Here is a 14,155-nt window from a genome sequence, read left to right as displayed (position 1 = left end):
TGTGCGGCCACATGTTTGATGCGAAATTTAGCTCGATCTGTCATCAGCGACATCTCTGTAGAGCCAACAGCCTTTAAGGAGAACTGCAGGAGAAAAACGTATTTTCGGAAACGAGTAGTGGCTGACGACTTTACACATAAAATTGTTGTTCTGCACTTTTTCTTCGATTTGTATATGCGATAGCTCTATGTAATTAATACTTGAGAATTTTTGTATTTCTGGTCGTCTATGATCGAAATTCTGAATGTGTTCAAGATTCAACTTTCAAAGTATAATTATTAACCTGAAGATGCTCTGGTTTCTTTGGAGTATGAATTGCATTCTCTGTGTGTAATCAGTAGATCATTTACGGATGTTGGAAATGGCTAATTTTGCTCTAGACCGCAACTCTTCTCCGGTTCAAGAAATATGTTGTAATATATGTAGAATTATCCAGTATTGTTCTTTACTACGTGGTTGACAGTTAAGTATTCGTGTGTGTGAAGTAAAATTACACTTCAGAATCACGATTAAAATTGTCCCATTTGCGTTGTTTCGAAACTACTGCCCTCTAGTGTTATCAGGTAACGTGTAATAGGAACCACATTTTCGTTCACGTGAAAGTCCTAACATGGATGAAGAGTGGGGTAAATATTCTATATTATTTTCTAGGAGAATAATAATGCATTGGGCTAAGATAGCGTATACTGAACGTATAATATTTTCAGATGCCGAAGCGAAACAACTACCCGTGGCTCCTGTCGTGGGTGCCAATAAGTGGGTAGGCGAAGATGAAGAAGAGGACGTTAAGGTGCGTGGCATGCCAATTATTTTGCCTCTTTTGGTTCCAAATCGAACGTCTCATAAATTATGTTGAGCATGTTCTTCATGCTTTTCACATTTTCGGTGTCGTTTATTCGATTTGTAGAATTATTTATACTGTAAAGTCAATCTGTGTACAGAACAGCTGTCACTGTTTTACCTCTGAAGTTCCCATTAATTGCTCCATATTCCTTTTGTCAGGCAGTGCTTGGTCAAAAAAACATAAGGTAATGTTTAATATAATGCAGGCTCGTCATGTTTTAATAGTTATTTTATCGATGGATAATGTTTTTATAATGTTAGGAATAAAACCACTTTTCTGTTATAGTGTGCATGATGCAGTTACTTTTAAGTCTGTTTTTGGGTAAAATAATTTTGTTTATAATTGAATAACTGAAAGTGAAGAGAGTAGGTCTAAATATTCATAAAAACCAGACTAAATATCCCTTCCAGTGAAATGTCATAACCAAAGTGATGAAAACCTCTATGAGTGATAGATGATCTTCGAGGGATTATATTCTGTACAACTTCTCCTGAGTATGAATTTTAGTACTTAACTGAAAATGTTAATAATCATTGTATGACTCCCCAGTGCAGTATTAGAGATACTCTGAATCAATACTAGTTGCATCGATCAGTTTTTACTGCCATCTAGTTGTGGAACATAGAATTCTAGCATTGTGTATTGGGGAGCACTATATTGTGGGATGTTCATTAAATATGCCACTTGGGTGACACTACCTTAGGCGGGCCACAGTTGGGAGTCATTTGGAATGATTGTAAAGTAGTGTTGTACAATAAATGCCTGATGTAGCAGCAAGGAGAGATCCTACGGGTATGATGCGCAAAGGTATCACCGAGATATCACTATAAAATTTGTCACAAATGGAACATAACAATTGCTTTTACACATATCAAGTGAAAAATTCCTGGCACATTAAGAAATACCGTCGTTATTTGAGAAATATGAAAACATACTGAAGGCTTGTAGACAGGACTGGTTTATGTCGTATTCCGCTGCTGATGCCGTCTTTTGTTCTTTGCTTGAGGTCCAGGGCTAGCACCGAGGAATGCGAGTGCTATGTCTGTGGATTCTCATTATCTTTGTCCATTATGAGTAGAGCGGCTAGTTCAAAAAGCAAAATGGAGGTGAACAGTATTCATTTTTTGATGAGGCAAATGAACAGGTTATTGTTAAATTACAAGACCTTAAGCTATTGCCGAAGTAGCATGATCCCTGGACCAATAAATAACTTAATGAATCAGTTAGGGCACAAGTCCACAACTCGTCGTGATCAAAGAACTTTAGCGAACAAAGACATTACACACGAAATTGTTCAACGTGTGAGACAAAAGACATACGTGTGTCACTGTGAGCGTAACACCAAATGTACTTGTAAAGTGGTAAAGTACGCATACATAATATACTCCAAAAATGAAATATTTCTTAATGTGCCAGGAATTTTTCACTTGATATGTGTAAAAGCAATTGCTATGTTCCATTTGTGACAAATTTTATAGTGATATCTCGGTGATACCTTTGCGCATCGTACCCGATCCTACCTCTATGCGTACTAAAAATCCATTATCCCGCCCCAAACGTATTCTTACTTACATAGAAAAATTAAAAGCGGAACACCATGAAGGAACGAAGTGCAGCCATTTTCTTTGTTTCTGTTGGTCAACTGTGAAAAAGTCTATGTAATTCTTTTCCCGCTAGAGGTTGCGTGATAAATGGCCACAGGGTTACCACTTTTGGTGAAAATAAGAAAAGCGCACATTTTCAAAGTGATAGTGGTTTGCGGTGGATGTGATAGAAGTATCTACAGTATAGGATTTTGAGTGTGGATGAAGCAAAATTCAGTGACTTTTTAATCAGCCATGGGCTAATTAAAGGTTCTGTTCTTTGTAGAGTATGTTGTTGTAAAAATTTGAACGTTAAAGTGTATAGAACAAAGTTGTCTTTCAGGTGCGGAAAACATGAGTGCTCTGTTAAGTTATCTGCTAAAACAGGAACATTTTTGGAGACGCGCATTTTGCATGTGAAAAGTGTACGGTTTGTAACGTGCTGGTTACTATCAAACAGGCCACATTACGCATTCATCCAGCATGAGCTGGAATGCAGTCTCAAGACAGTGTGTGTGACTGGTCAAGTTATTGCCGGGTAGTTTGTGAGGATTGGGTCACACGTAATTCATCACGAATTGAAGGAGTAGACATTGTTGTAGAGATTGACGAGGTGGACTTTGGCAAAGGAAGAATGGCCATGCTCTTAGATTGGAAAGGCAGTGGTTTTTTGGTGGTGTTGAGCGAGGCAACGTGCCCGTTGAATTTTGCAGCAGTGCTGCTTTGTTGAATGTTATCAGAGAACGTATATTACCTTGGACACCAATAATTTCGGACTATTGGAGGGCTTACGATACCTCCAGGACAAGTTTTTTCTGCAGCTGTAGGTAAACCATTCAATATCTCAATACACACATAGGAGTGGACTGGTTCATGAAGTGAACCAAGAACGCCTTGCTGGAGATCTCACTGTTCACACGAACACTATCGAGAAGAAGTGGCGGATTGTTTATGGACCCCTACCCACCTCAGGACAGAGAACCATTTCATTTGGTACTTGGCAAAACATTTGTTCAAATATTGCCGCCTCCTGGAAGAACGGGTCCATCACTTTATTCTCAGAGCGAGCATATTGTATCCTCCACCGTAATAAAGGTAAGTTTTTGATTATTCAGTCTCTGTCATGAAAAGTGTGTAGATAAACATAAATTGAAGGACTCCAGACCATTGGTTCTGTCACTAGCCAGGTCTAACCTATCCAGCCCAATGGTGTTGACCGGACCTAACCAATCCAGATCAGTGATACTGTATAGGCTTTTGGGCTTATGCCGTGTCAAGAAAATAAGGTGAAATTCTTAACGTTTCGCAGGGAACTGTGCTCTGCGTCCTCGGAAGAAATCTCGACTGTCCACGAGAAAGGCTTCTTGAACAGTGACACTTTAAATTGGACGTTGTAATAGAAGTGGAAAATGGTACGTTGAATCGCCACCAGATGGCCCCCAGGACGTGGCAACGCTGGCGTTCGAAGCGGAAGCTGACCGAACCATCACAATCAGTCTAAGCGGTTCACAACCTCGTCACCAGATGTTTCATTCCAGGCTTGTGTCTATTCCATACACCTGCCAATGTGATGTGTTACGCAAACACGTTCAGCTTAAACGTATATTAAATACAAATATTGGCACACATAAAATAATGAGAACACTAAAGATGATAATGAAGTTAAAGTTGACCTTAGTTGAGGATAGTAAAGGTTATCGAACGTATCAATGCATTAAAGAACAACCGAACAGTTATCCAAGAGTTAGTCTCCTTCATTACAAACAAATCAAAATCAGTCTACTAGGATTCAGGTTGCATCGTGTATTTCCAGTCGAAGTGTAACTATTGGATGAATATAAATCAGAGTGATGTATCGAATATTCGCTGGCCACACAGCATGTATTGTTGGCCTGCGGAAGCTTGTTCTGGCGTGAATTTTAAAAAAGGTCTTGTGATGTAAAATAGTAAAAATATTACAAAGTGTAGGTCATGTTGTAGTTATGGAATAACATGTGAATTGTGTTAGACACTTAATTTGCTTCATATTTATTGCCACGTTTTGCGAAGCTGAGGTTATGTAGTTGTGGAGCAACATGAATTGTGTTCATTGCATATTTTGTCTGATGATCATGTTGTTTATCAGTAATCATGAGTAAATCTACAAAAAAAAAAAACCATTATCAGGTGTTAAGGGAAACCTGTTCTTTGGGTTTCCCATGTATACGGATGCAGTATCTAGAAAAGGAGGTTACATTAGTGTTTTGTACTGTGTACTCTTGTGATATTAACATAGCACATGGTGGCAAAAACAACCTGACTGCTGTGAAGTGTGTTAAACATCTTGGTGATTTGAAATCTAAGGGGGAGGAATATGAAAATAGCTTTTTTTTTTTTTTTTGCCAAAGCTGGAGTTTAAATGAAAAAAATTCCAGTTGAAAATCCATTATATAAACTAGCATTTAATCATTTAGGGAAGAAAAGTAGAAAGAAGAAAAAGATAAGATTTAAAGAGCTGGAGTTTAAGAAGTGATTCTCATTTAACATTGAATATTTTATGTGGTTAGTTTCCTAATGTGCCATTAATAATTGTTTATTCATTGATACATTGTGATATAATCTTTAAATTTAGGCAAAACAATTAAAAATTGAGTCGTATGCGCGAACAAACCTCTAGGGCCTATGTTACATTTTCGTGTTATTTGAGATATTCACGGAACAAACATCTATGATGTGTCCTGGATCTGTATTTGCAGGTAGTTTGAGCATATCTCAACAGATGGCTATAGTATTCCGGAAATTGTGAAGAGAAATGCACTTGAAAAATAATGGAACAAAAGTCTGTTACATCGTTTCCCGCGCGAGCGCTTGACAATGTCGGGAATTGAATGCATGTAATGAACACATTCTAGTCCAGAGATTGTTCTGGTTTGTTCAGTCTTATATTACTGAGTTTATTTAGTTACTCATCGACACCATAGTCATGCAATCAGACGATAGTAGTGATCGTAATGTACTGTTCTCCCCAAGCAGTGTACTCAAGTTGACAAAAAACAGATGCAGGAAAAGGAAAAGTGACCGCAGTGAGTGGAAAGATGTTGTACGCACCAAATCATTATAATTAGGCTAAAACTTTCAAATAACACTATTCTCCTCTGTATTCATACATTATGTGCGAATGAGTGAGCGCGCGCACTTCTAACTTGTTGGTTTACGGAACAAAAGTCTGTTACATTCTCTCGCATAGCAATGTCCCGCTGTCATAAATCATCTTCATTGCCGTTTTTCTCAATATGTAGGGAATGTAACATTGACGTTTGTTCGCGCATACGACTCAATTGTTATATTTTTCTTTGATGTAATTAAGTTAGACTTTGATGATCACTGATGAGGAGATTGTTTATTGTTTTTGAAACATGGTGGTATCCACTACTTTCATTTTGTATTGATGGGATGGTAGTGTGTGCTCCAAATATTTCTGCCAGTTTATCTTTTTTTTTTACTAGGCCCAGAGCAGACAGCAGGTCACCACAAACAAATGATTCACAACTCTTTTTTTGTGATTCATTCTCATCTTCTGCTAAAAGACTGGCAAGTTTTTCCAAATGTGACTCACGTGTTTTCAGAAATGTGAATCTCACTACTTCTCTGACTTAAACAAGGCATTTTCCACTTTTCTTACATGTGACTACCCCATCATTTGATCATATCCATCCACTGTTTGAATTAATGATGGATCCATTGAAACAGATTATCATCAAGTTTGTCAAGCCAAGTGTAATTAAACAATCTACATTGCTTGATGTCCAGTGTCACCCAATCCATGATCAGATGGATGATGATGAATTAATTGGTTATTGGCATTCAAACCTCAGATTTTAAGATTCTCTAATATGAAGACAAATCTCTGTTTTTCTTTTGTAAGTAAAAAACTTTTTCTGTGCAGCCTGTGGCTATATGGTTAACAAGTTCCCTTTAAGAATGATGTGCTTGACGTCGGTGTGGGGGCTTCTGTGCTTGTTGATCCTGAGGGCTGTGCCAGCTCAGGGTTACCCATGTTCGGTGTAGAGCCAGACTAACAAAGTGTCCCCCGAGTTGCTTGAGAGGTGTCTGTGCTCTTTATTCTTCAAAACTATTTCTACCCTTCTATTCTCACCTTCTTAAATTTCATTCCTCTTCCTATCTGGCCGCCCTCTCTGCCTCGGGTACAGTAGGTTAGTACGGAGGTTTTATCCTCCCCCAATCACAAGTTTCGGGTCGTGGCGAGGTGGTGCAGGGCTACTGGGAGAGTAGTTCTAAGCACCCCCTCCAGATATCGGTCGCCATCTGGAGTATATAGCTTTGCCTTCGGTACATCTCCTTGGCTCTGCCGAAGGTCGACTTCATATTTCCGGAGTACTCGTGGGACCAAAGACGGTATCTCTTTCTCTTCCTTCTTTTTCGAAAGGTGGCACCCTTCAAAAAACAGCATTAAAAATGGGTAAGAAACATAAGCGGTCTACTCCAGTTCCAGTAGACTATGAGTGACGAACGTCTTCCTAGATTCCTGGCTGATTCCAGGGTCGATAGTACAAGTTTCCTTAACGAATGTCCTTTTATGATAAGCAATTCAATCAAAGAAATTGTTGCTGGTGAAGTCGACAAGATGCGCAAGCTCTGCGATGGATCCGTACTTATCAAGACATCTACGGCTGGACAGTCCAGACGGCTACTTAAAGCCAAGTTATTCGGAAAGGTAGAGGTGAAAATCGAGAAGCACCAAACCCTTAACTCCTGCAAGGGAGTTACATTCCACAGGGATTTGGTTAAGTCTTTCGATGTTACTATGATCGGTTACACCCCGACGTGAAGAGGTTGAAGAGGCGTGTGGGTGATAAGCTACTCGATACGGGTGCTTTCATCCTTACTTTCGACGTTGAGACCGTACCTGAACGAATGAAGTTAGCAATGTATTGTCTGACTGTTTGTCCGTATATTCCAGCACCAATGAGGTGTTATAACTGTCAAAAGTTTGGCCATATCTCACTGCGATGTACAGGTACGACGACCTGCAAAATGTGTGGGAAGTGTGAGCATGCTGGGGTTGACTGCACACCACCACCTGTGTGCGTCAACTGCCCGGGTGCGCATGCTCCAATCTGCAAGGAGTGCCCCACATTCAAGCAGGAGAAGAAGATCCAGGAGATAAAAACTCTGGATAAGCTGTCTTATTCAGATGCCCAGAGGAAGTTCAAGTCCATGGCTGCTCCGGAATTCTGCATCTCCTTCGCTGAAAAGGTCGTAAATGTGTGGATCACTCTACAGAGTTTTGTACAGAACACCAGTACTGAAAATGCATCGATAAGACAAAGCCAGCAACAAAAGATAGTCGCTAAAGACACTGGAGTTTTAACAGCACAAGGATCGAAAAGTGCGTTATTGCCGACGTTGCCTGGGAAGGGTGCTTCCCAGGAACGTTCGGCTGGGAAGTCCTCCCCCAGCAGGGCGGGGGGAAAGACTTTCCCAAATAGGGCTGGAAAGTCCAGCTCTCCTTCCGATGCCCAGACCATAGAGGAGGAGAAGGTGAAGCCATAGAGCTCCCTTAAGAAATTGGAGAAGAAGCCTTCTCCAACTCAATTGAGAGTCAGGGTCGCCGAAGAAATCCGGCAAACCATCTGGCGGTTCTCCTTCAAAAAAGAGAGAAACAGTGGGTAAGAGCTAGAGGCCCCGACACCCTCTTGTTCGATCACTTTCTGGAGAACCTAGTTCTCCCAGGAAGAAGGCCCACTGTTCCTGATCAATGAGATCACCGCCCACGGAGGGTCCAGTCCCTGCGCCGCCTCCTTTTTCTGAGGAGAGAATGGAGACTGAACCACTCATTGGCATGAATGGTGATTGTGACAAAAATGATACCGACAAAGACGGCGGAACCTGGCAGGTGATGGACCGAATGAAGGGCAAGAAATTGCTCTGAATTCGAAGCTTTACCTATCCACACAATGGCACTATTGCAGTGGAACTGCAGTAGTTACAACTGTCGCCTAGCTGAGTTAAGTCAATTGATATCCGTCTATGCGGCCTCCATAGTCTGTCTACAGGAATCTCGTTTGAGACCTGGGCATGACACAACTATGAGAGGATATCGCCTTTATTCCAAAGACAGAGTAGCTGTCGATGGCATGGCAACCGGGGACGTTTGTACCCTAGTTCGCTCAGACTTCTTCAGCGAAGAAGTACCGCTCCATACTTCAGATGGAACACCTAGTCGCCATGTTTTTGACCTGGAGAAAGCTAACGACACTACTTGACGATATGGGATTCTCTCCACACTACACCAGTGGGGATTTCGGGGAAATTTGTCAACGTTTATTGAGAACTTCATGGAACTCCGTCTCTTTCGAGTCCGAGTAGGGAATGCATTTTCTCAATATAATGTTCAGGAAAATGGAGTACCTCAGGGATCGGTACTGAATGTCACGCTGTTCGCAATCGCTATCTACAGCATAGTTGCCGCTGCTGGGCCCGCAGTCGTTCTATCACTGTATGTAGACGACGCTGTTCGCAATCACTATCAACAGCATAGTTGCCGCTGCTGGGCCCGCAGTCGTTTTATCACTGTATGTAGACGACTTCGCTCTACATTACAGCTCCGGAAGGGTGGCGTTTGCTGAGAGACAGCTACAGCAAGCTATTAACAGAGTCGACAGATGGGCCCTGCAACATGGTTTTTGATTTTCAGCAGCGGAAACCTCAGTTGTACACTTCTGTTGAAGTCGGCCTGTGCATCACGAACCAGAGCTCCGCTTGTGAAACAATGTCTTACCAGTGGTTAACCTGCAGATTCCTGGGACTTACGTGGCAGCCCCATATCCGTCAGTTGAAGGTTGCCTGCATGAAGAGACTTAACATGCTTAAGTTTCTCAGCGGCACTTCGTGCGGGGCTGACCATGCGGTGCTGCTATGATTTTACACTGCGGCGGCCCTCTCCCAAATTGACTATGGAGGTGCGGCTTATGGCTGAGCATCAAAATCTATGCTGAGCCTTTTAGACAGTATTCACCATAGTGGAGTTAGGCTGGCAACAGGAGCTTTCCGTACTAGCCCCATTCCCAGCCTACTCGCTGAAGCGGGAGTTCCACCTTTACGGATAAGGAGGTAGCAGTTACTGCTCACATACGCTGCCAAAATTCGTGAAATGCCGCTACATCCAGGCTATCAATGCATCTGTAGTACCCAATACCACCGGAGGTACCAAAACCGGCCGAAAGCCACACAGCCGGTTGGGTTTCGAATTGATATCGATATCGGTGGTTATCTTGAACAAACTTTCAGCGAGGTACCTCCGTGGTTTTAGTTCACCAATATCCGGCCGCGGAGCATATGTTCACGGCTGGTTCTAAAATCTGAGATAATGTTGGTTGCTCTTTCGTCACTGATGATGTGAGCAAGAAAATCTCGCTTCCTAGTGTATGTAGCGTGTGTACTGCAAAGCTTTACACCATCTTAGAGGCTCTGCAGTTTGCACTACGTGATGAAAGAAGCCACTTTCTTATATGTACCGGCTCTTTAAGCTCTCTGCAGTCTATTGAAGACTGTTTCTTGCAGCACCCACCAGTAGATTCATGACCTTCTAGCCTGGTTAAGTGATGCTGGCACCAGAATCACTTTCGCGTGGCTTCCAAAAGTTTCGTAAGTTAGAAGCACAGTGCCGATCTATTCTTCAGGAACTTGCTCCATAGTACATTTGCGTATTGGACCGGCGACTTCTTCATAATTTTTGGATCTATGGACAGGCAGTCCTATTCCCTAAAATTATACAGTGCCTCATAAACTGCAATTGAACTCGTCAAGAATTTGCTCAGTAATATATTTGGATACATATTTGATTCTGGACTTCTTTCCTTACAGTGCTCTCTAATGCTATGTCTTACTAACGTTCTTGAGCCATGGCTTCTTCATGATTGACATGCAGTGCTGATCCTTAAAATTATACAGTGCCTTATAAACTGCAGCTGATAAATACATATTTGATTTTAGACATTTTTCATAACATTGTGTTATAGTGCTTCATAAACTGCATCTGACAGTATCATCTAAACTTCATATTTTTACCTGTGCATCTTATTTGTGATTGACTATATTTCAATGCACAGTACTCCCTAAATATTTTAGTGCTTCACTATCAGCAACCTACAGAATTCTTTATACTTCGCAATTTATTTATCTGTGCATTGTTTTACGATTATTTGTGATCAGCTGATGATGACCAAAAATACTGGTCGAAACCAGTACAAATTTTAATAGGAATGCAAACTTACATTTCTTATTTTAATAGTATTGAAAGGTTGAACTATTTTATACTTTCATTTAACTTATTAGTGAACTCACTTCAATACAGAACAATATGAAATTCTTATCTCTTGATGAAGGCAGAAGTATTCAGTCAGCAGTATGTAAAGATTGTTGATAATACCAATATAATTGGTCCATTATTGGACATAATTTTTCCAGCTAACTCGTTCCTGTTGCCAACGTTTCACCCTAGTGTGCAATTTGAGCTCATTAATTGGCAACTAGCACACCTACCAAGATGCATGGCTAGTACATACCGTGGACAGATATTTCAGGTTCCCTATGGTAATCGATTACAAGGATAATGTCCAGATCGAGAAGAAAACTAATACTAACAAAGTATTGAAATTTACCTGCGACAATAAAGACATTTACAGACGATACTAAAGTTGAAAAAAGTAGTTGGAATTGATAAGATTTTCGGGGAATATACTAAAAACAGTATCTGAAGTTCTTGTTTGATTCCTGCTTGCATGAGGGAGCTATACCAAATAAATGAAGAATTGCTATAGAAGCCCATGTATAAAGGAAAGGGTGATAAACATAAAGCCAAAAATTATAGGGCAGTCGCTTTAACTTTCACTGATCAGCTGGAACATTATGACCACCTACCAAATAGATGGTATGTCCACCTTTGGCATGGATAACAGCAGCGAAGCATGTTGGCATGGAAGCAATGAGGCCTTGGTAGATCGCTGGAGGGAGTTAGCACTACATCTGCACACACAAGTCACCTACCTAATTCCTGTAAATTCCAGGGAGGGGGGTGGTTATGAGCTCTAATGCTACGTTCAGTCGCATCCCAGATGTGTTCGATCGGTTTAAGATCTGGTGAGTTGGGGGGCCAGTACATCAATTGCAGCTTACCACTGTGTTCCTCAAACCACTCTATCACACTCCTGGCCTTCTGACATAGCGCATTATCTTGTTGAAAAATGCCATTGCCATTGGGGAAACATGATGGTCATGAAACATGATGCAACCAGTGTACGATACTTCTCAGCCATCGTGGTGCCATGCAGAAACTCCAGTGGACCCATGGATGCCACGTGAATGTTCCCCAGATTATAACTGTCTCCGTCCCGCAGTACAGGTGTCAAGGAGCTGTTCCCCTGGAAGATGATGGATTCACACCCTCCCATCGGCATAAAGAAGAAGGTATCAGGGTTCATCAGACCATGCAACGCTCTGCCACTGCGCCAACAATCAGTGACGGTGGTCACGTGCCCATTTCAGTCGTAGTTGCCGATGTGGTGTTGACATTGGCACATGCATAGGTCTTCGGCTGCGGAGGTTCGTCCTTAAGAGTGTTCACTGCACTGTGTATTCTGACACACTTGTACTCTGCCCAGCATTAATGCCTGATGTTGGTTCCACCACAGGTCGCCGCCTGTCCTGTTTTGTCAGTCTGCCCAGCCTAAGACGTCTGACATCTGTAATAAGGGGTGACCGCCCATCCCTTCGACGCTTGGACATCGTTTCACCTTTGGTTTCGCTACTTGTTGAAGACACTACAGCACTCCTCAAACACCCGTCAAGTCGTGCATTTTCCGAAATGCTCGTGCCGAGCCTCCGGCCCATCGAAATCAGCCTTCGGTCAAACTCAGATAAATCGCGCGCCTTCCCCATTCTACACACGGACAGCACGCTCACTGACACTGCATGGACCTTGTGGGTGTCCAACTACCAGTCATTCCTTGCCAGGTGATGCTATCGCCTGGACGGGTTTGTATCGATAGTAGGGAGGTGGTCATAATGTTCTGGCTGATCAGTGTATGTTGTTGTTGTAAGCTTTGGGAAGTATTCTTTCTGATTATATTAGACATATTTGCTTAATTAATAACTGGTTCGATAGAAGGAAGTTTGGATTTAGGAAATGTTATTCCACCGAATCTCAACTACAGGATTCCAGTAAAATATAGCAGATATCTTGGATTCAGGAGGTCAGATGAACTGTATTACAATTGACTTATCTTAGGCGTTTGGTAGGGTAGATTATGGGAGAGACTACGGGCAAAAATGAGTGCAATTGGACTAGACGAAAGAGTGACTGAATGGGTGGTTATATTTCTAGAAAATAGAGCTCAGAGAATGAGTAGGTGAAGTGTTATCTGATCCTGTAATGTTTAAGTGGGGAGTGGGGGTGTCCAAGAGGGCAGTATTATTGGACATGTTTTTTCTTATATATAAATGAATGATATGAATAAAGAACTGGAATCGGAGATAAGGTTTTTTGCAGGTGTTGTAAGTTACAAGATTGTAAGCGACTGCAAAAAGACCTCGGCAATATTGTGAGGAGGTCACCACGCAGTGGTATAATGGTATATTGGGTGAAAAGTTAATTGTGAGTTTCACAGGTAGGAAAGTCCTCTGATTTAATTATTGTTGATGGGGTGAGAGTTCCTTATGTGGATTACTCTTAAGTACCTAGGTGTTAATGCATTCAAAGATATTCACTGGGTTAAACACAGAAATGGAGTTGGAAATAAAGATTATAGATCCTTTCACACAGTTATAAGAGTATTTGGGAGTAGTACAGATGTAAAGCGGAGGACATATAAGTCTCTGGTAAGACCCCAATTGGAGTATGTTTCCAGTATATGGGACCTTCATCAGGATGAGACCTGAAGAAAGAAAAAAATAAAAATAAAGAAAAGCAGCCTAATTTGTTCTTAGTGATTTCTGACAAAAGAGTAGCATTACAAAAATGTTGCAAACTTTGGGAAGACTTGGGAGAAAGGAGACAAGCTGCTCAATTAACAAGTAGTGTATTCTGAGCTGTCAGTGGAGAAATGGCATGGAATTACCTTAAGATCACAATATAAAGATAAAGTTGGAATTCAAGAGGACAGATTAGGGCAAATATTTGTTTATAGGAAGAGGAGTTAGGGATTGGAATAATTTACCAAGTGAGATGTTTGATAAATTTCCAAATTCTTTGCAATTAAGAAAATACTAGGTAAACGGCAGATAGGAAATCCGCCATGTGGGCGACTGCCCTAAATGCAGATCAGTGGTGGTTAATTTGATTGAGTGGTAAAATATGCTAGCATAAATCATTCTATGGCATGTTTTTACAAGACAATTGTTTGGTCAAACCGGCAGATTGCTACAAAATGTATGAGTGCAAGATACCTTGAGCAAGTAGTAGTTCCATCACATTCTATTGACCAATGCAGTACCATCTGGAAGAGGGTTTATTCTACAGCAGGACAAGCTGTGCAAGTGTGTCATCAGATTTATCACTCAAGTTATGGAATGAAATCTAACTTAAGGCTAAACAGTCTTCTGTCTACAGTAGGGAAGATCTCTGGGTATGTCTTGTGGAAGTAAGGGGAACTACTATTATTATTATTATTATTATTATTATTATTATTATTATTATTATTATTATTATTATTATTATTATTGAATATCC

General features: G+C 41.1%; 1 protein-coding gene across 1 annotated transcript in view; it reads left to right on the top strand.

Moving 5' to 3' along the window:
• Positions 1-328: 328 nt before the first annotated feature.
• The window catches only part of eIF3j (eukaryotic translation initiation factor 3 subunit j), a 100,559-nt gene continuing 86,732 nt past the window's right edge, over positions 329-14,155 (top strand). Inside the window, exons 1-2 of the mRNA XM_067146490.2 lie at positions 329-626; positions 708-790. Coding sequence (XP_067002591.1) covers positions 611-626; positions 708-790 — 99 coding nt within the window. The 5' untranslated portion in view covers positions 329-610. The remainder of the gene's footprint in view (positions 627-707; positions 791-14,155) is intronic.

The sequence above is a fragment of the Anabrus simplex genome, chromosome 4, assembly GCF_040414725.1.
Source record: "Anabrus simplex isolate iqAnaSimp1 chromosome 4, ASM4041472v1, whole genome shotgun sequence".
Lineage (NCBI taxonomy): Eukaryota > Metazoa > Arthropoda > Insecta > Orthoptera > Tettigoniidae > Anabrus > Anabrus simplex.
This window is presented reverse-complemented; position numbering and strand designations above follow the sequence as displayed.